General features: G+C 45.1%; 1 protein-coding gene across 5 annotated transcripts in view; it reads right to left on the bottom strand.

Moving 5' to 3' along the window:
• Positions 1-22904, bottom strand: part of SLC1A3 (solute carrier family 1 member 3) — a 91625-nt gene that overhangs the window by 19568 nt on the left and 49153 nt on the right. For 4 of the 5 annotated variants that reach the window (NM_001244425.2, NM_001289945.1, NM_001289946.1 and 1 more), the window contains 1 exon segment: positions 2483-2687. In NM_001244425.2, the coding sequence (NP_001231354.1) occupies positions 2483-2687 (205 nt within the window). 5 annotated transcript variants of the gene reach the window in all.

Raw genomic sequence — 22904 nt, 5'->3', positions numbered from 1 at the left:
GAAATTCCAGGGTAAATGCTCAAACCAGGTGATGGGGTGGGACCACAGTGGTGTCACACACTTGTCACTGGGGCAAGGATGGGCAGAAACACACTGTGCACTGGTGGATCAACTCGACAAGGAATGACAAGGAGTAAAAATTATATGGAAAGGGAATAATAAATATATTCCTAATCCAAACTACCTGAAGATAAAGTTCCTGGGAAAAAAAAAAAACAACAGTAAAAAGCCTAATTAATTGTATGAACTAAATAAAACTATAGCCATTGGGTGACACTTTGGCATGAGATAATATAGAGTGGCTTGATTCCTTTAGATAATTGTGATTAAACTCCCTGGAAAGGACCTTCAGGAGGAACCATGGGGCCGCCCTGTGCTTACCTACGGAGGGTACAAGGTCACTCATGGTAGGAATTGAGAGATGCTGTTGAAAAGAACCTTTGTTGCTCAAATCTCTCTTACTTCCCGGCTACAGATCCATTCCTTGAGATGGCATGTGAAATCAAGTCCCTAGGAGGAGTTTCTTTCTGATGATCAACGGGGAATCCTTTAGAGCAGTATTTAGGTTTGGCAAATCAGTGGCTTTGCAATTAAGTCGTGAAGAAGGGGGGTGGGGGGTGGTTGGGGGTCTAGAGAGGACAGCCTGGGTGGGCTACTTGCTGGAGGAATGCTGAGCAGGTGGGGAATCCGGAGACCTGTGCCAGGATATGTTCCATGTGTGATCCACTCTCCAACCTGCTCTGCGTCCTGGAAGGCTGACGCTTTCTTTCCCTTCTGGCTTCCCACTGGGTTTGTCCAGTGGGAGGCGCTGACAGGTCACAGAGCAGTGGGAGAGAGCCAGCTCTCTCTCTGGCAGGTTGGCCAACAGCTCCCTCCCTCCAAATTACAGCTAGAGCTTCTGTCCTCAGGGCTCCATCCAGTTCCAGTAACAGCACTCATCCTTTGCCCGTCAGAGCTCCAGGTGGTAACAGAACAGCTTCCTACTGCTGTTAGTCCCCTGGTGTCTCACCAGCCCTTGTGGCTTCCCTTAACCTACCAGCACCTTTGCAAACAAACCCAGTTCAGTGATCCTTTCAAGCTTGTCATAGCTTCCTGCCAGGACCCGAATGATGAGAGGCCAGACTCAGAGAGAGAGAGCAGGCAGGGAGGTAGGTGCCATGAGCAAACCTAAGTTTACTTCACACTTTTGGGTAAAATGGGCTCTCTCATCAAGCCTATGTCAAGTATTAGCTAAGATTAATTTGTAATCGGTGTACAGTTTGTATATAAAACAATGCTAAAGAAGCCATCTTTTAATCTTTATTGCTGATCTGCCAAAGCCTTCTCATAAACAAAAGGAAAACCTTGGAATAGATACGATCAGGCGGTCTCTGAAGTTTATTTATACAACAAATAAATGGTTGTATATAAGGGATGATGATACAGCTCACAAGTTCCAAACTAGACGAGGCCAATGCACAGGCTATACTTAAACCAAAACTAGCCTTAGAGGGAAAGACTTGAGAAAAGCAGGTGAAGAATTATGAAAAGGCATTATGCTAATGAAGTAAGTCAGACAGGGAGAGACAAACACTGTATGATATCATTTCTACCTGGAATCTAAAAAAATACAACAAATTAGTGAATATAACCAAAAAAAGAAGCAGATTCACAGATATAGGGAAGAAACTAGTGGTCGCCGTGGGGAAAGGGTGGGGGAGGGGCAATATATTGGTAGAGAATTAAGAGGTGCAAACTACCAGGTAAAAAATAAGCTACGAGGATATACTGCACAACACAGGGACTATAGCCCATAATTTATAATAACTATAAATGGAGTATAACCTGTAAAAATCGTGAACCACTATATATTGTACACCTGTAACGTATAAAATATTGTACAGCAATATACTTCAATAAGAAAAAAATCAGGAGTTCCCATCGTGGCACCATAGAAACAAACCCAACTAGGAACCATGAGGTTGCAGGTTTGATCCCTGGCCCTGCTCAGTGGGTTAAGGATCCCGCTGTGAGCTGTGGTGTAGGTCACAGACGCGGCTTGGATCTGTTGTGGCTGCGGCGTAGGCTGGCGGCTACAGCTCCGATTCGACCCCTAGCCTGGGAACCTCTATATGTCCCGGGTGTGGCCCTACAAAAGCAAAAAAAAAAAAAAAATCACACACATAAAAGAATGATTAGTATTCCAAGGTGAGCAGCACAGTCCAGAGGACTGAGTGATCAGATTCTGAATCCTAAAGGCAGAGCTCTTAAATCTTTATCTTCTCCTTGATCTTCTCACCTCTCTCACATGAGATCAGAAAACAGATGGAGAGCAGAACACAGATCCTTACTTGAATTTCTGTGAGGAAGAAGTAACGGCGTGACCTTCATTTCAAGCCCAGCAGGGCTGGTTCGGTCCTCTTCAGGGGTCTGATCAGCCCCCCCAGGAGGAGAGGTTGGGTGGTCAGAATATACCCTAACCGATGGGCTGGCAAGGACGTACCTGATCAAGTCCAGGAAGGCGTCTGCAGCTGTCACTTGTACAATTTTGCCTTCTCTGTGCATGTTTTCCTTTGTGCCCTTCCCAGGATGGATGATGATGACAATGATTATGCCAATCACCACGGCAATGACGGTGGTAGTCATGTAATAGACTACGGCTCGCATCCCCATCTTCCCTGACGCCTTACTATCTAGGGCCGCCATTCCTGGTGAAGGCAAACAGAAGGAGAGTTTCAGAAATCAGTTCGGTGGGATTCTCCGGTGGAAGGCAATGGGAAGAGCATTTCCTTCTACACTCCCCTGCCCCCTTCCCACCCAGCCATGGCACCACATTGAATCAGGGGATCACATCAGGTGGAGGAAACAAGCCACAGAAGGGCTGGGTAGCAGCTGTGTCCGCAAAACCTGTGCTCACCCAAGAGCTGATTTCACATGGCTTGCTAATGGTTTGAAAGCGTGGACTATCAAATTCTTTCCTAGGTTGCAATAGGTGAGGAAGCTATCAGTGTGAATCGGTGAAGTGTGTGTGTGTGTGTGTGTGTGTGTGTGTGTGTAAGAAATACGTTAAAAAGATTTCTGGCAGGCTAATCTAAGCATATCTCAAGTTTCAAGCACTATGGCGACCCACACAGATTAATTGCCATTAATTCTTTTACAAGAATTATTTTGTGTATGTACTTGGTAGTCTTTTTTTGGGGGGGGTGTTTTTATGTAAAATTTAAGCTGTTATTCTATTTACCTCCGGATTTATCTTCGATTTGCATTTAAAGTAGGCCAAAGGTCTCAAAGAGCATCTCTGTCGTTTCATTTTATCTCATCTGATCAAAACATTTTTAAAAGAATCATGTCGGTGGGGTTCTTCTCATTTTTGCCCTCTGCCTTCCTCCACCTTGTCCCACAGGCCTGGGGTGGGTGCCTTATCTCCCATTAACATTCTTCCCCTTGTTTTCAGGACTTCTTCAAAGAGTCCTCGGGGAAGGTATAATCCTCAGGAATAAGGAGTCCTGCCTTTGAAGGTTCCCTTAATCGCTCCAGCAAAGGGAACCCATCTCCATACCTCTTGGGATGGGAAAAAAAAAAAAAAATTGGAAAGGATGCAAAATTCTCAAAAGATTAGGTCATCTAGAATAATAGGGGCTCTTCTCTTTCATTAGCCACGTCTTCACTTCTCTTCCTTCTTTGTCCTCCCCAAATCCACTAAAACACTCTGTAGTGTGGATGTAGTTATCCAATTATGACATTATCCAAATATAACCTCATCCAATGATAGTTAAGCAAACGACTGTCTTTACTATTTAAAAGTGTCATTCTCTAAATATTGTTAAAGGTTACGCTGTATTTCTGTGATCAGTATCAGATTTGAATAGTGGTTCAACATGTAGGTAGCAACCCTGTTCATACAAATGTACTTAGAAGAAGGTAAAGTATTGAAAAAAATAGTGCCCATGACTGCCCAATAACTGCCCACATCTTGAGACAATGGTAATGAGCTTATATGAGAACTGAAGCCACGACTTTCAAGTTATAATTTTGTGTGTCGTTGAATCATATCATTCATAATGTTCGTAATAAGCACTCAGTCCTCCATGTGTTCTTATTTTTAACAACAACCTTTAAGGCAGATTCAAGGACAATTAAGCAAGGTCTTGCTGAATACCAAGCAAAAGCGAGGGGAGCATAAATCCAGTTATTATGTTGCTGGATTTAGTGTGTGCCTTCTGCCCCCGAGAAAACCAACTGCGGCTCCCACAGTGAGGAGGCCAATTTTGGCTTTCATGCATGAACTTAGCTTCTTTCATCCTTGCCCTGGTTCTTGAAACCCAGGGCTGAAACCCCCTTATTGGGGTGGCGCCACTTCCACACTCCACCGTCATTAAAAATGGGCTAATCTGTTCTCAATCCAAGGGGTCCCATTCCCCCGCCCCCAGGTTCATTCTCAGGTCTCCATCACATCTCCACATGTCTTGGCTTTCCTGTGCTTGAAATCATTTCTCCCAGAAGGGGCCCACTCTCCTTCCCATCATTGCCTGAGCTTGTCACCACTGAAGCCTGCAATTCTTCGGCGGGTGAGTGGTGTGGGCACAATAGGCCGGATATCTCTGCTGGGGGGGGTACCAGGCAGCAGTATTTTCTTCCTCCGAGATGCTTTCTTTCCCTCTCGCCTTCTATTCTGTGGTGCTGTTCCGTTCTCACGCCAACTCTTCTCTGACGCTCCTGCCCACTATTCCCGACCTATAGCTATTCAGAGAGAGCGCTAAGTGGTCAAGGCAGAGCACTGGAAACCAACGGGGCAGACAAAGGAGGAGGCTTAAGTCTCCCTCCCTCCCACCACGGGGCGGCGGGGGAGGGGGGAGAAAGTTATTCCAGCATCCACAGCTACAGGGCCATCGGCTCTAGAAAACAAAGTTTATAGGTGGTTTTCTTTATTTTTTATTTTTTAAAAAGAATACCGGTATGAAAGTATTTTCTCCATAATTTCTAATCCTGTAATACCTGAAGACAAACCTTGAGGCATTTTTTTTAGCAGTGAGCCTAGAAGGAGAATCAATAGTCAAATGAGAGGCCTCGCAACCTCTGATATTGGACCCTTTTCCTTTGTTTGTTTGTTTGTTTGTTTGTTTTGGCCACACCTATGGTCTGCTGAAGTTTTAGGACCGAGGATCGAACCCAAGCCACAGCAGTAACCAGAGACACGTCAATGACAACACCAGATCCTCAACCTGCTGAGCCACCAGGGAACTCCTGGTCCTTTTCCACTGAAAGAGAATAAAGCAGCAGCTGTGATTGTCTCAACCAAGGAAGGGGTGTGTGTGTGTGTGTAGGGGGGTGGGTATCTTCCCTAACCATTTATCTGTTAGGTCCTTCCCCTAAAAGGGGTCTGCAGTCCACTGGGCTGCTTGCCCACTTCTGCTCTGGGTACCTCAGCACCCCCCTCCCTCCCCCACCTCGTCCTTCCACCTCGAACCACTCCCGTATTCTCTGAGACAGGCTTGTAAAATTAAAAGGGACCACCAGAAGCAAGGCCACACGCTGTCATCAGGCAACAGAAGGATGGATGAGGACACTCTGACACAACTCAGCCTGAAAGAGAAGGACCTTGATGCTGATGGAAACAGGAAAATGGAGAGAGGGTTCTGGAAGGCAAAACCCCACATGAGCAGCCTGTCACGCTTCCTTTCTCGCACACAAATTCTGTGACCATCTCTCCTTTCCCCTGCCTCCCGAAATTCCAGACAAAGCTCTACACCAGAGACTGCACACAAACGTCAGAGTGTCTGGGCATCAGGGTAAAGTACTAAATCACTTTGCAGAAAAGGGAACTTCAGCAGGAAGGGCCCTAAATGTTTGAGAGGGGGAAAGTTGGCATCGAGCCCTGTCACTTTAAGATACACGGAAGAAAAGGCACCGGGGTGAGGGGAAAAGAGGAGGTCACTTGGGTATGTAGGTACTTACGGGCGTGTGTTATGACAACTATGTGTTCATCTAAATACGGATTTGAGAAACGCATTCCAGATCAAGTAGTAAAGATAACGATCTTGACCGGTCTCTTTTCTTCATTTGATCTGGGCTTAGCTAAACCAGCCCCATTGAAGACAGCCTGACATCTTTATTATAAAAACAATCTGTCCTCAGAATTGAGATCCTCTTGAAACCCAAAGAAATATTATACAGTCTATTGCTACAAATGCTATGATAGTTCTTCTCATTTCAATGACATGTTTGTAAGTTTTTATGTTTTGTACATTTTGAGTTAACTTTTGTGCTGGTCCACTGACTCACTCACCACACTCTCCCTCTGATCGAGGGCACGTATTCACAATGACTGTTTGTTGTACATATTGTTGATATCATTCCCAAGGTAAAGATCCAAGAGACCAGAGACATTAAGTAACTTGCCCAGTGTTGCAGAGCTAGTAAACAGAAGTGGCAGGATTTGAACCCCACACTCTCAAGAGAGTAAGTATGCTTCCCACTATCCCTCAATTCTTATGGATGAGCCAGGAATCACCCACATTTCATTTGCTTGTTTTCCATGCTAGCGTTCTCTAATGTTCTTGCATTCGAGTTCAATGTTGAAATGAACCACCTGGCTGGAAGAAATTCCATGGAGGGAGGTAACTGTGGACAAACTCTGACATTACCACCTTGAGGGGAAGTGGGAAACACTGGTCCCCAGAAGGACTAGCTAGAAAGCTGATCAGTTCAAATTTCTCACCATTTATAGAAAAATAGCCCAGAGCGTGTTCTGATGGTGAGTGGAGGGCCATGGAGACTTGCTGGCTTTGGGCACCTGAGTCTTACTTTCTAAAAATCAACCCATCAATAACCAGTCATCAAGAAAGTAATCAATCATTCACTTCTGCAAACCTGTAACATGCATTTTAAAAAGTTCAAATGATATTTTCTAGAATGTAAAAGATTTAGACTTAGTTTCAAATACCTGGGTATTTTAGGCAGCAGTCACTTTGAAGACAGAGGAAAAAAAGAGAGGGTTTTTTTTTTTTCGTTTTTTGTTTTTTCCTTCTTTTTTAGGGCCACACCCTGGGCACATGGAAGCTCCCAGGCTAGGGGTTGTACAGCTCACAGCGACGCCGGATCCTTAACCCACTGAGCGAGGCCAGGGATTGAACATGAATCCTAATGGATACTAGCCGATTCCTTTCCAATGTGCCACAAGGGGAACTCCCAAGAAGAGAATTTTTTTTTGATGCACATGGGTCAATACGCATTTACCTCTTTATTTATGAAACAGTCCTTTTTTTTTTTATTTTAATTTTTTTTCCCATGCATTCACAGTATGTGGAAGTTCCTAGGCCAGGGACTGAATCCGAGCCATAGCTGCAACCTACACCACAGCTGCAGCAACTCTGGATCCTTAACCCACTGTACAGAGCAAGGAATAGAACTGGTGCTGCCACAGAAACCAACCAGATTAATCCACTGTGCCACTGTGGGAACTCCCGTGAAGACAGTCTTTAGATAATCCGTTTACACAACAGGTAGGCACCAAATGCACATATTTTGGGGGGACTGAAGTGGGAAAGTATTTCATAAACATGTGCATGGAACTCTGTAAGTCTACTGTAAATCAGAGTTCTCTGGTATAATATTTGGTATGACTTAGATAAATGAAATATGTACTCAGTCAAGCATTAAAAGACCACATATAAATAATGTCAAGTCCCCAAGGTATTATTTGCTTGGATTTTATTCTCCCATCTGTTAAAAATCTGTCTTATATATTCATGCATCTCAATCTATTCCCCCCATAATTTCTCCCTCTAGTTTTGAAAAATGGAATCTAAGAAGGCGTCTGGTATGAATTGTCTTTCCATTCATCCTCTGGTGCTTCATTTTCTTCTGAGACCACTGGACTAGGCCCAGAAAGAACAGAAAAGGGGGATGGCAACTGCTGACTTAAGGGTATTGTTCTGTTTCAGTTTTTATTTTATTTCAGAGGTACTCCTTCTCTGCAATGGGCTTCTCAAAAACACTCATCTAATGAAAGCTGCCTGTTCTCAACCCACCTAGAGTTTCAAGCTGGGCAAACTTACAAGGAAATCGAGGGCGAGCTCTGGTATGTACCATATTCATTTGAATACAAGGTGATTTTTTTTTAATAAGAAAGTCAACCTGAAAAAATATGATATGCTTCATATTTGCAGACTACAAAATAAAGCTCGTGTGTCCTAAAGCAGCAGCCCATTGCCGGAGCAAGGGCACCCCAGCACCCCCAGCGCGGACCAGGAGCAGGAGGGCAAAAAGCTCCGAGGCAGGGCTGGGAGCGGGTGGGAGTGAGCATGAAACAAATCACTTTAAGCTTCTGTCTAAAAGCTTTTTTTCACTGAAATACTTTCTTCCGACTTCGTAATAGACTAGACGGGACAAAGGTAAGAGTCTCTGATTCTAGGGGTTCTGGACTGGAAGGCAAATTTTTAAAAGTTAGGTTAGAAATTACATCACAATTTTGCATCGCAATTAGCAGAATTTAATCTAAGAGACAATACTTCAAACTACTTAACGCCAACTTAAGGCTTTTTTTTTTTTAATTTTTATTTATTTTTTGTATTTTTACCTCAGTGGCATGTGGAGGTTCCCAGGCTAGGATCCAATTGGAGCTACAGCTGCCAGCCACAGCCACAGCAGCAACGCCAGATCCCAGCCTTGTCTGTGACCTATACCACAGTTCACAGCAATGCCATATCCTTAACCTACTGAGTGAGGCTGGGGATCGAACCTATATCCTCATGGATACTAGTGGGCTCGTCACTGCTGAGCCAGAATAGGAACTCTGGGCATTTTTAGAAGCACATTCTGTTTTAAAAAGTGGCACAGTGATTAAGAGTTCAGGCCTGATGTTAGAATACCTGGATTCCACTTCTAGCTCCCAGGACCTCTGTAAGCCTGTTTCCTTATCTGTAGAATGGGAATAAGGAAAGCTCCCTCATGGAAAGGGATTTTTGTACAGAAAGCACTTAGCTTTGCACTGGTAAGCATTCAACAAATGCCGTTATTAATTCATCAGATAAATAATAAATAAGCTACTCTCTAAGTATTATTTGACCTCTCTAAGCCTCCATTTCAGCCGGATAAGAAGATAAGAATACCTATATTGCAAATTGAGGGGAAACTTACATAAGCAGCCATACAGGGGAGCTCTCATCATGGTGCAGTGGTTAACGAATCCGACTAGGGACCATGAGGTTGCAGGTTCGGTCCCTGGCCTCGCTCAGTGGGTTAAGGATCCGGCGTTGCCGTGAGCTGTGGTGTAGGTCGCAGACGTGGCTGGGATCCCGCTGTGGCTGTAGTGTAGGCTGGCGGCTATAGCTCCAATTTGACCCCTAGCCTGGAAACCTCCATATGCCGCGGGGGCAGCCCTAGAAAAGGCAAAAAGACAAGAAAGAAGCCATACAGACTTCTTAACCCATGTGGTGCAGTGGGGTTGGGATCCGGCATTGTCTCTGTGGTGGCTCTGGCTCTGCTGAGGCACAGATTTTATTCCTGGCCTGGAAAACTCCATGTTCTGTGGATGCAGCCAAAAGAAAAAAATAGAAAAAAGAAGAAACCATACAAAGCAGGCCCTTGGTAAATGCTAGTTCTGCTCCTTATACAACCCTCTCTACTCGAGTTTTAGACGCAGCCGCCTTGCCTAGAACAGTGTCTTCACAGGAAGGCAGCCAATAAATAACTTGTCAAATAGTCATTCTTACCACTGTTGCTGTTAATACGCTGGCAGGAGGCCAGAGACTTTTAAAAAACATTTAGCCTGAGTTCCTCCCTGAAGGACAAGCGCTCAAGTTGCTTGCCTTTAAAACAATCTGAAACATAGGCTCGCGCATTTTGACTGCCCTTCCCCTAAATAATCCGAGTGAGGTCCCTTCTATCTTGAAGAAGGAGAGACAGACTTTGCGGGGGAGTGTGTAACCCAGCATGGCCTGGGCCTTTATTTCCAGAGCTGGGAGGTCCTCAGAGAGGGTGGCAGGGCACAGACCCGCTTAACTTTGCCCTCGCCGCAGGGGTGGCCCTCTCTCTTTCCTGTCCCTCCCTGCCCAACTGCTTTATTCTTTTCCCTGCTCTTTTCTTTAAGGGGGGGTTGGAGTGCCGTGCATGGGCAGGATCGAGATGGAGCCCGCAGCTTGGCACCAACCTAAGCTGCAGCAGTGACAACGCCAGGGCCTTAACCCAGAGGCACAAGAGGAACTCCTATTTCTCCCTCTTTAACAGGACTCGCTCTTGCAGACGAGCCTGTGTAAGTAATTGCCAGAATCCCATCTGTTCCCATGTTAACAGAAAAATGAGCAAATAAATGGAAAACTCAACGTAAAGAAGGGACTCCGAGAGGCAGTGCTGACGATAAAGGTCATGAGATCATTTACTGGGTCATGACTAGTATTTTTATGCTAATGAAGGGAGAACAGAAAACGACAGACTATATACCACATGGGGTCAAGGTAAGTACTGTATGCTGTTTCGTGAAACTGTTTTTAGCTGTGTGTGGCCAGGTCGCGGCCTAAAATACATTTATATCATATTTATAGGTGCTGATTTTAAAACGTTTACAAACCCTGGTATATACCCCATTCGGTTAACATCACAGGCTTTATTTATTTATTTACTCATTCATTTATTTATTTTCTTTTTAGGGCCACAGCTGCCGCATACGGAGCTCTCCGGACTAGGGGACAAATCGGAGATGCTGCTGTCAGCCTACACCACAGCTCTCTGCAACATGGGATCCATGGGATCCTTAACTCACTGAGTGAGATCAGGGATCAAACCTGCACCCTCATGGATACTAGTTGGGTTCCTAACCTGCTGAGCCACAGTGGGAACTCCCAGTAGAGGCTTTTTTGTGTGTGTTTTGTCTTTTTAGGGCCGCCCCCACGGCATATGGAGGTTCCCAGGCCAGGGGTCCAATCGGAGCTGTAGCCGCTGGCCTACACCAGAGCCACAGCAAAGCAGGATCCGAGCCGTGTCTGTGACCTACACCACAGCTCACGGCAACGCCGATCCTTAACCCACCGAGCGAGGCCAGGGATCGAACCCATAACCTCATGGTTCCTAGTTGGATTTCTTTCCGCTAGCCATGATGGGAACTCTATGGTTTTTCTTGGTTTGTTTTTTTGGTTTGTTTTTTATTTTTCCAGTATTGGCTTTAAAAAGGAACCATGAGCTGTGGTGCTCCCTTCCTGTCGTCTTGCCTCTGATCACCCTGACTGCCCACCCACCACACCCAAGACCTTATCCCTCTCGCTAGCGGAGACGAAGGAACCGAGGGTGCGGATCTCTGGTATCTGGTCAACTCAACAGAAATGCTAGACATTGCAGTGAAGGAAGACGTTTAGAAAGGGTTTGTGTCATCGAAATTTGAGCAAGGAAGGCTTTTATTTGAATCTGTGATTCTTAGGGAAGAGTTAAACTATCTTCATAAAAGAGCTGGGAACCACTGTGTGGAATTCATGGTCATGACATCGCAAGTATTCGCACATGGGTTTTCACCCTGGCCAACGTTTCCTTCCCATTGTAGCTGTTCATAGGACCACAAAACTTGGCATTTCATTCGCCTATAACACCACTTAGTTTTATGAGGTTCTATTGCATGAGCGTGACAAGGAAGCTTCCTTACAAATTTACTGCTTGTGATGGCAGATAATTTGTCAGGCCAGTTGATGTTTTAATGAGACCCTTACGACTGGTCAACGCAAGTCTTTCTTAAGCTCAAGAGTTCACTGGCAGAACGAGGTGTGGAAAGGTAAAAGGCAAACACTCTCTTTCGAAAGACTGTTACATAGAAGAATCAGCAGAGCAGACATTATCATCAGTGGCAGAAAAAGTCCTATCATCAATCACCTTTTATTCCCACTCTGATAGGACTGAGGCACCTCCTTTTCCCTGGCATCCTTGAAAAGGACCTTCCACAGAGGGGCGCAGGGAGAGGAATCTGAGGCTCAACTTTGTTTTTTGGTCTTTTTGCTATTTCTTGGGCCGCTCCCGTGGCATATGGAGGTTCCCAGGCTAGGGGTGCAATCGGAGCTGTAGCCACCAGCCTATGCCAGAGCCACAGCAACGCAGGATCCGAGCCATGTCTGTAACCTACACCACAGCTCACAGCAACGCCGGTTCCTTAACCCACTGAGCAAGGCCAGGGATCGAACCTGCAACCTCATGGTTCCTAGTCGGATTCATTAACCACTGTGCCACGATGGGAACTCCTGAGGCTCAACTTTGACTGCTGCTCCCTCTCACATCCAAGAGCTTCCAGACCCTTCTCCTTCACCTTGGCGGCTGGGGGGGATGATGGGGGTGGGGACGGGCGGGGAGAGACTGCTTCCCCTGGGGAACCGTCTGTGAGGTCAAGTTTGGTCTTCTCTACACTGGTCTCCAGCAGCCAATCACCCCATCCCATCCGTCTTTCTCAGCAGCATCTCGGGAAACTCTGCCAAGGGCCGGCTCCGAGATCCACTTCTCATGGGCCCCCACTGCCGCCCGTGCGAGGCCCATGGAGAGGTGATTTAGACACCCCGTTACTCTGCACGCTGGCCCGTCTGCGCTCACGGTATTGGAATGTGCCGCACAATATGCTTTTTTGAAGAGGAACCAGGGAGTAATTCATCTTCTTTATGTGTGCTAAGCAGAGCAAGAGGGAGAGGCGAGCGGGACCCAGGACGAGCTGGGGAGTAGTGATTAGTAACAGCTGACAGCCTCAGACCAAGACCCTTTCTTTGGTTACCTCATTGTAGCCGCCGAGCACAAAGGAATGACTGTCTTCTCGCCAAGACTTAGAAACCCAGCTGAAAGGAAAAGCGTGGGATGGGCAGCGGGGGCCAGGGGCCCATCGGAGCCGCTCTTGGTTCTACCTGGGAAGCCTGGCTTTGCAAAGAAGCCTCTAGGGTGTGGAGAGATGCACCCACAGGCGGCGGACCCTCCAGCAGCACCCCCGCCAGGAGCGCCAGCGTGGATGGGGAAAGTAGGTGACTTTGCTCACAGCCCAAAGGGCGCGCAGGGAGCAGCAAATGGCTCTGGTTTAATGAGAGGAAGTTCTTTGAGGGCCAGAGGCTCCAGCCCCCTCTGCTCCTTTTGCCTGAAGAATCATGATTTATAACCACCCACCGGATGAGCTGCTCCACAATTTCGCCAACAGCCCTCTTTACTCGGGGTTGGCTAACTGCTCCGGAAACGACCTTTATGTTCTGGGCCCGTGCGACCTTCTTAAGAAGATGGTGACCAAGACAGCACGTTTTCTAACTGGCAGGATGCTGAATGGGACTGAGTTCTACCCCTGGGCCAGACTTGCCCCAAGTGAATCAAAGGAGGTCACCCGTTGACTGCAAAACATGTCAGACTCAAGGGGTGCTCTTTCTTCTCAGGGAAGGCCTGTCCCTCACAGCAGAAAAGGAATTGAAAGCCTGACAGAAACTGAAAGCAACATATGGACATTAAAACCCAAATCCATCTGGCCCCGATTCCCAGAACAGTTGAAGCAGAAGTGTGACTCCAGGCCTTGACATGAGGCTGGACAGCAGCGGAGATTCCTGGGGCCAACGGAGGCATACACACCATGTGACCCAGGGTCCACCCCGACCCCGCCAATTCCTCATCAGAAGATTCTGGAACCATACCCTACCTGAGAACCCTGAAAAGAACTGAGGTGAAGTCTGTGACCGGACACAGAAATGAAGATATTTTTAAAAGGTGGATTTCTTAAAAATTAAAAAAAAAAAACCCAAAAAACAAAAAACAAGCATGAAGTGTGTTCACCTCAGCTATTTTCTGAAGTACATTCAGAATGTAGAATCTTACGATGATATTAAAAAAAATAATTTCGAAAAATTTAAGTCCATGTTTTGACCAGTTTGAGAGGGTGCAAAATTAGGTCTTTGGGGATGGAGGTGGGGGTTGAGGAAAAGGGGAAGAGAAGATTGTGGAGATAAGAGAGTTGAGGGAATGACAGATAAGAGGAGAGAGAAAAGAGAAGGAGAAAGAAAGGGAGACTTAAAAGCAGAGACGTATGGAATGGAGAAAAGGTTCAGAAGGTGCTTTTATCTCAGTCAACATATTTCTTGGGCTGTGGCCAACCCACCCCACCCCCCTTCAGTCCTGATTCGTTTTCTCAGCATTTAAAAGTTCATCAATTGTTCTTATCTAATCTATAAAGGAATAGTCGCACCCAAGGACTGGGAGATTATGCTCCCAACGACCTGACTCAAACAATAAAACACTATCACCTCACAGAGTGAAAAAGACTGTAAGCTCTGGAACTGCTTGCCTTCCCTCATCTCTGCCTTAAGCCTAACTCAGAGAACATTCTTTCCCTGGAACAGGAAAAGCTGCATTTTTTTTGCCCCCAGGCCAAGGGCGACCATGGGACTGAATTATTTCTGATATATTCCACAAGAAGTGAAGCAACCCTTTACGGCTTGTTTCCACAAATTCTACTTTAGTTTTGTAACATCAGGTGAATATTTTGATTTTTTTTTTTTTTTCAATTGCCACAAATTCTCCACAGGACATTCTGGGCAGGCCCTTGTATCAAACTTCACGTATCCGGAATAGACTTCAGTCTTCTAAGTGGATGTCAAAGAAAAGACGTGGAAATGATGTTTGGTTGATTTGAGGCTGATATTACATGGGGTTGGATTGGTAATATTCTTCTTTTTTTGTCTTTCTGTTTTTTTAGGGCCACACCCACGGCATATGGAGGTTCCCAGGCTAGGGGTCGAATCAGAGCTGTAGCCGCCAGCCTACACCATAGCCACAGCAATGTGGGATCCGAGCCACATCTGCGACCTACACCACAGCTCACAGCAACACCAGATCCTTGATCTGCTGAGCGAGGCCAGGGATCAACCCCAAAACCTCATGGTTCCTAGTTGGATTCGTTTCCGATGCGCCATGACGGGTACTCCAGTAATATTACTCTTTAACTTGGACTTTGGGGATAGGGTGGGTAACTGTGCAGTTGTCAGTGTCTGGGGAAAAACCATAACTAGTGAATGAGACTATTTGGGTAAAATCTGGTCACACTAAAAGGCAGAGGAGAGAGAAAGAGCAGATGAACAGGGGACATTGCTGTTAAAAAAGAGGATGGGATAAAAGATTTTATAAATAAGGTAAAGCAAAGCAGGTACAAAACACTGATTTCAAATGACTAATTCGAAGGACTGCGACAGCCCCATCACGAATAATGGAAAGAGGCAGTAAGGTGGTAAAGTGATATTAAGGGCCATTTACTGCTTTTGAAAAAGTGGCTATATGAATTGCTTCTATAATTAAAATTTTCTCACGTATTCATTTAACTTTCTTTAAGGACCTCTTCAATGCTTTGGCCAAAGACACGATCATCAGGGCCCTTGTGTATTTAGCAATAAGTACGACTTAAAAACAGACTATTTTTGTTTTGTTTGTCTTTTTTGCCATTTCTTGGGCCGCTCCCGAGGCACATGGAGGTTCCCAGGCTAGGGGTCTAATCGGAGTTGCAGCCGCCGGCCTGCACCAGAGCCACAGCAACGCGGGATCCGAGCAGTGTCTGCAACCTACAACACAGCTCACGGCAACGCCGGATCCTTAACCCACTGAGCAAGGGCAGGGATCGAACCCGCAACCTCATGGTTCCTAGTCAGATTTGCTAACCACTGAGCCACGAATGGGAACTCCAAAAACAAACTGCCCTGAACAAATGCAATACAGAAAATTATCCAGCACAGTGATGTGGTTCGGAATGGGGAGGAAACAGGGAAATGTGTTGGTAGGTAGTGGAGGGAAATGGTTGTAATAGACAGTAGAGTTTGCTTGGTTTGAATCCTGGATCTCTCACTTACTAGCCTGTGACTGGTCAAGAGATGTCACCTCTCAGGGTCTCAGTAAATAAGGAATAATAATAGTATTTACATCATGGGCTTATTCTGAGGATTAAATAAATGCAGCCTGTGATGGCTTCGAACAATATATGGCACGCATCTTAACCATGATGATGGTGGGGGTTTTTTGCCTTTTTTAAAAAAAAAATATTTCTAGGTCTGAAAGACTCCTTGGAACACCGCTGTAAAATATGAGCTCTCAGGAAGCAAAATTAAACCCTATATTTCTAGGCACATGCTAAGCACATCATCGGATTTAATCCTCCCAAACAACTTCCATGGTTGGGATTTAACAAATGCCATTTCCCGATTAGGAAACAGGAAGGCAAAATCATAAATTCGGGACACACAGCTAGTAAGTGGCTCCTGGTGGCATCTGAACACAAGTCTTTCCACCCCCAGAACCCACTGTGTATTTAATCCCTACACCGACTGCCCTAGAGATAAAGTCTTCTTTGCACCGAACTTGCATCAACTCTTGCTTTGCATTTGATTTGCCTAATGGGGAATTCTGACAAAAGTCTGTTTAAATTCATATTTGAAAGGATGCCAAGTATCATAGTAAAAAAAAGTTGTGGTGCACGTGTTGAAAAGTAAAGCCATGGTGATGACTGGCTTCTGTCAAAGCAGTGAGCAGCCTGCGCTAGACTTAGTCTGATATCTTACTCAGTTGGAGAGTCATGACATGACGGCTTTATTCAAAAGTTGATATGCGGATGGATATCCTAAATGAACAAAGAAAAAAAGAAACCTCAACCATGGGTGACTGAACACTGCAAGGACCGTGGGTGATTTCAGAATGCCCATGTCTCCTGGTGAAGCTGCGGCATCTCCTCTACCCTGTACCCTCCAGAGTGTCAGCTGTCAAACTTTCTCCGAGCCTGTCCAGGAGGGCACTTGCTACCTCCTAGGCTACATTGTAACTGGATTGATTGGTAATGCTAAAGTGTGTTCGTTACCTTAATTTTGTGGTCCATGAAAAAGTCTTTCCAGCACATGAACTAAATATTCTCCACAATTTGCCCATACGTGTGCACTTCACTTCTGATGTCATGGGTGTTTATCGTTTAATCATTTGGTGAGAAGATGACTCATCTACTTGAGAGTAGGAACTATTCTTTGTCCATTTGCATCTCAGCCCGAATTACACTGATGAGTTATAGTAAAGGTTGGGCAGCTTCGAATTTTTAAAAGGTGGTGCCTAGGAGTTCCTGCTGTGGTGCAGTGGGTTAAGAATCTGATTGCAGTGGCTTGGGTTGCTGCAGAGGCATGGGTTCAATTTCCCGCCTAGTGCAGTGAGTTAAAAAGGATCCCGTGGTGCTGCAGCTGTGGTTCCCACTCAATCTCTGGCCTAGAAACTTCCACATGCTGCAAGTGTGGCCATAAAATAAAAAAATTAGAAAACAAAACAAGGTGCTTAGAAAGAACTGAAGTGTGTGTGTGTGTATGTGTATTTTAACTCCTTTCTCCTGAGATAAATTTTTGCTTCTGGAAGAACACAGAGCAAATCTGGTCCACACTTACCAGAGGGACCTTGGTCTTCTTTTCTCCAGACTAAATACACATCATTTCTCCAACTGATCGCCATGAATGATGATTTTCAGATGTTCACCGACCTGTAATCTTTCCCACTGCCCACCTGTCAGGGCCCTCATGCTCTGAGCCAAGCCTCCTTTGCTCAGCTTCACTTCCTAAGGGTTTATCCAATTCTTCCAGGCAACCTAGCTGACTCAGTATTCCCTAGACATACCTTGAACTTTCCTGTCTCTGTGTCTTCGCTTTTAAGGCTTCCTTTGCTCTCATCCTCATTTCCTGTGGAAATCCCACTTCCAGCTCCCTGAATTCTCACAGCATTTTTTTTGTGTGTGTGCTCCTGAGCTTCATAGCCAACTTGGTTTTACAGTCACGTGTGTAACCTGTTGGGCTCTCCATGAACATTTTCAACTCCTCGCGGCTACAGACCGGCAGTATCTCTGCACATCTTTTACACGCCACTTCGCACAGCACCTGCCCCAAACAGGAGTCCGACAAATGTGTCTTGGATGGGATTCCTCACCCTCTTAGTGGCTCCTCTGCTTCGTCAAATGTGCTCCCGAACATATTCGGTACTAAACAAATACTCCTGATGCTGCAGAGTACAGTGAACTATTAATAATTCTACTGAGGAAGCACACGGCTGTATTCGTTCTTTTTAACCACCACATCCTACTGTTGGTTCACATTAAGCTTTTAGTCACATGAACAGCTGCCAAGCTCAGTTGCTCCCTATCCTGTGATTGCACAACTGCCTTTGAAATCTAAAAGCAGAAATGTGCATTTATCCCCCCGCTCCACTTCGTCTTGTTGGTTTCCATCCAGCTTTGCAGCCTATTGAAGTCATTTTGAATCGTGCGTATAAGCATATGGGGTAAAAGCCATTCTTTGGGGGCACTTATCATCTGAAAACACAATGGAGGTGCCTTCTAGGTCTTTAGGTTGTTGATAAAAATATGAAACAGGACAAGAGCTTTTTTAAGTACACTAGGGTACTTTACTAGGTATCTTTCCAGACTGTCTTAAGCACTCATTAGGTCTAAGTATTCAGTTTCAAGTCTACTTCACTGTTTCATTAGCTTCTATTTTATTGTCAAAGGTTTTACAGAGGACCCTGAATTTTAAGAATAACCAAAATAAATCGTATTAGGAACTCCACAGCCAAATGTTATTATAGGAAGGGCGTATTTTTAAATATAGGGAACTCTTACAAGATGCTCTGTGAGACTATAATAAATCTGACTTTGTAACTTTAGGAAATAACTCTTCATAAAAGCATCAATAGTATCCATCTTGAAAATGACACATTGATAAATATCTTTATTAAATGGGCATGTCATATCATTTGGGTAGAGATGTAAATATATCAAGGATTAATACAACTAAGTTATTCATAAGAGAAAGAAATAGCATCATAATCATTTTAGGCTTCAGGGAAGTTCATTGAATAATTCGCTGGCAAACAACTCTGGATTGTTACATTGATTATTTAAAAAGTCCATTATTTAAAAATGTATGCCTTTAATTTACCTTCATTTTTGCTCCTTCTGCAGGGAGCTTGTGTTTTTCCAGGTGATAGTTCTTCAATTCTAAATATACAAGACAGTCTGTATTTATCACATACTTCTAGTGGCTACCTTAACAGGGACTCAATAGATATTTTGTTGAACAAATGATGGAATGACCCATCAAGTCGCAACATAAGCAGGTGAGAACAATGAAGCAATTGTACTCAATGCACAAAGCAATGAGTTATTCATGTAACTTCTACTGTAACTCATCAGTGTAATTCGGGCTGAGATGCAAATGGACAAATAATAGTTCCTACTCTCGAGTAGATGAGTTGAGTAGATGAGTCATCTTCTCACCAAATGATTAAATGATCAACCCCCCATGACATCAGAAGTGAAGTGCGCACGTATGGGCAAATTGTGGAGAATATTTAGCTCATGTGCTGGAAAGACTTTTTCATGGACCACAAAATTAAGGTAACGAACACACTTTAGCATTACCAATCAATCCAGTTACAAATCTAGTGGTCACACCACATAGGTGGTTGCATGGCACTACAGGGAGGGGGTTTTTGTGACAAATAAATCTAACTGTGAACAGACGTTCCACCACTTGCTGGCAGGGACACCTTGGGAAGTTTCCTTGTCTGAAAATAGGGGCAATAATAACAACCCTGCAGAAGAAATAACACATATTCAATGCCCAACAGGTCTTCTATACTCAACAACTGCTAGCAATTATTACGCAGGTGAAATTTTAAAAGGCAATGACCAGTCAAAGAATAAAGCTGCACTCAAGAGCATCATTTTGCCTCTTGAAGGTAGAAGAGAGGAAACACGACCTGAATGGCAACATCAGTGTTCTCGTACATTTTCAGCTTCAGATATAAATCACATGCTAGCCAATTTTCGAGGCATTACCATGTACCTGGCTCTGTCCCAGACTAAGTAAACCATGTAGCACTGTCTCTAATTTGCACACATCTTAATGCTATGGAAGCTTGATTGTAGAGAACATAATCCCCCGGGGAATCTGCTAACACCCTTGGAAACCAAGTCTGTTATCAAAAAGCCAAAATTAAATGCTTCAAACTAGGGCTAGGTCATGGCTAAGGAGAACGAGTCCAAGAAACCAAGGGGCTCAGTAATGCACAGAATGACACCACTAGTTAGTGGTGAGGCTGGGACCGATCGAACATTTCCCCACGGCCTTTGCAAAGCAGTTTAAAGCTTTGTGTTCGTACACCGATTTGAAACCGGTGAAGAGTTGTCCCAGTCTTGGAAAGTCAAGAGCTTTTTTAGCAGATGGGGTTTTTTATTCTAACATAGAGAGTAAAATGGTTTTCATTGTTTATTCAGGGTCCAGAAACACTGACGAGCTGCAGTGAGCATGCCTTAGGAAGTCGCAAATCAGCTGAAAGGGGATGCAGTAACACAGGCGACACGATCTCTGAAACTGGCTACAGATGACATGGGCCAAGACCGAGAAAAGGATCCTCTCTGGGCAGACGTGAGATGCACAAGCAAGGAAGGGCCTTTCACAGAGTACTCTCCAGCAAGGAAGCCAAAGAAAAGGCCTATGAACGTGATGTTTACAGCACTGAAGCAGAATTGCAGACTGGCAGTAAATCACTACCATGGGTCCAGTGCCTCCAGTGCACAGAGAGCAGGCTCACAGCCACATCTCAGCTGAGCTCGCCTCCGGGTTCCCCACTTGGCATAGATGACAAATATTTCTGTTACCATCATTAACCTTAATTTCCACTTCCTTGATAAGCCTTGAATACCAAAACCTTCCCCCATAGCAAGTCAGTGCTGCAACAGGTATAAAAACTAGTCCGACATGGAAACAGCCTAAATGGCCATTCATCTGTCAATGGACATTTACTTACACCCACACCCACACCCACACACCCACTGGAATACTACTCAGCCATAAAAAAGAAAATAATGCCATTTGCAGCAACATGGATAGAACTAGAGACTCTCATTACTAAGTGAAGTAAGTCAGAAAGAGAAAGACCAATGCCATGTGATATCACCTATATCTGGAATCTAATATGAGACAAAAATGGGGAGTTCCCATTGTGGCTCGACAATAACAAATCCGATTAGTAATCACGAGGACATGGGTTCGATTCCTGGCCTTGCTCAGTGCTTTAAGGATCCTGTGTCGCTCGGATCTGGTGTTCCTGTGACTGTGGTGTAGGCTGGCAGCTATAGCTCCTATTTGACTCCTAGACTGGGAATTTTCATATACTGGCCCTAAAAAGACCAAAAAAAAATTTTTTTTTAAATTAAAGAACAGGAGTTCCCGTCGTGGCGCAGTGGTTAACGAATCTGACTAGGAACCATGAGGTTGCAGGTTCGGTCCCTGCCCTTGCTCAGTGGGTTAACGATCCGGCGTTGCCGTGAGCTGTGGTGTAGGTCGCAGACGCGGCTCGGATCGCGTGTTGCTGTGGCTCTGGTGTAGGCTGGCAGCTATAGCTCCGATTAGACCCCTAGCCTGGGAACCTCCATATGCTGCAGGAGCGGCCCAAGAAATAGCAAAAAAGACAAAAAAAAAAAAAAAAAAAAGAGAACAGTTAATATAAGGCACAAATGAACTTATCTACAGAAAACAAACTCATGGACATGGAGAACAGACTGTGGTTGCCAAGGGGGTGAGGGGAGGGAATGGGATGGACTGGGAGTTTGGGGTTATTAGATGCAAACTACTGCATTGGAGTAGATAAGCAATGAGGTCCTGCTGTATATAGCACAGGGAACTATATCCAATCACTTATGAGGGAACATGATGGAGGATAATGTGAGAAAAAGAATATATATGTATAACTGGGTTTCTTTGCCGTACAGTAGAAATTGACAGAACATCGTAAAGTGATTATAATAAAAAAAATTAAAAAAAACAAAAACAAGAAAACTCGAGTTCCCGTCATGGTGCAGTGGTTAACGAATCTGACTAGGAACCATGAGGTTGCAGGTTCAGTCCCTGCCCTTGCTCAGTGGGTTAAAGATCTGGCGTTGCCACGAGCTGTGGTGTAGGTTGCAGACGCGGCTCGGATCCTGCGTTGCTGTGGCTCTGGCGTAGGCCGGTGGCTACAGCTCCGATTCAACCCCTAGCCTGGGAACCTCCATATGCCGCAGGAACGGCCCAAGAAATGGCAAAAAGACAAAACAAACAAACAAACAAACAAAACCAAAAAACTAGTCTGATAGCTCCAAAGAGTGTATTCCAAAGAATCAAACAGGTTCTTATCACAAATAAATGGTATATATATGTGTATGTGGGTATGTGTGTGTATAGAGTCCTATACCTGCCACTACATGGCCCCTCTTCACCTTTTCAGAATTAAGTATCTCCTCTCTCTGTGGAGGAAGGACCTCGGTCCCAAGTCCCTGTGTCACAGCTCTGTGACTTCCTTCTTCAGCACCGAGCATCACTGCCTGGAGGCGCCAAGGCTGAATGAATCAACAACCTCCACTAGACAATAGCCACTGTGTATGACTCAGAGCACAGAAGCAATGAGGACAAGGAAGGGAATGAAGCATGAAAACATATGGCAGATGCTGTCAGGACCATTTACCGCGTATCCAGTGAAAACACAGAGCTAGACGAGGTTTGACGGGAGAAATAAAAGAAGTGGTGCAGCCCAAGCTTGCTGAGCAGTGTATTGACAGCCTTATGGAGGCCACAGCACAGGAAAATGCCTCTTGAAATGCCTGGGGACTAACTTCCAGATGAGTAGAGATGTACACTGTTTCTAGCAGGGAGATCAACTCTGTAAAGAAGGTGGGTGGGATGTGGGATCGCCATCCCTGGGGAATCAAAACGCAAGATACTCAAGTGCCCCTTAACCTACTGCTGAGCGTTCGGAAGCAGGAGGACATTTCCACGGGCTTATCCGATGCCACCGTGGATTTTTCTGGACGCACACACAGTTTAATCTATGCTCCAGAACAGCCCTTGGAGAGGCCTAAGGATCTCCTCCCGAGGAAGATTCTGACATTAAAGCAGATT

The sequence above is a fragment of the Sus scrofa genome, chromosome 16, assembly GCF_000003025.6.
Source record: "Sus scrofa isolate TJ Tabasco breed Duroc chromosome 16, Sscrofa11.1, whole genome shotgun sequence".
Taxonomy (NCBI): Eukaryota; Metazoa; Chordata; class Mammalia; order Artiodactyla; family Suidae; genus Sus; species Sus scrofa.
This window is presented reverse-complemented; position numbering and strand designations above follow the sequence as displayed.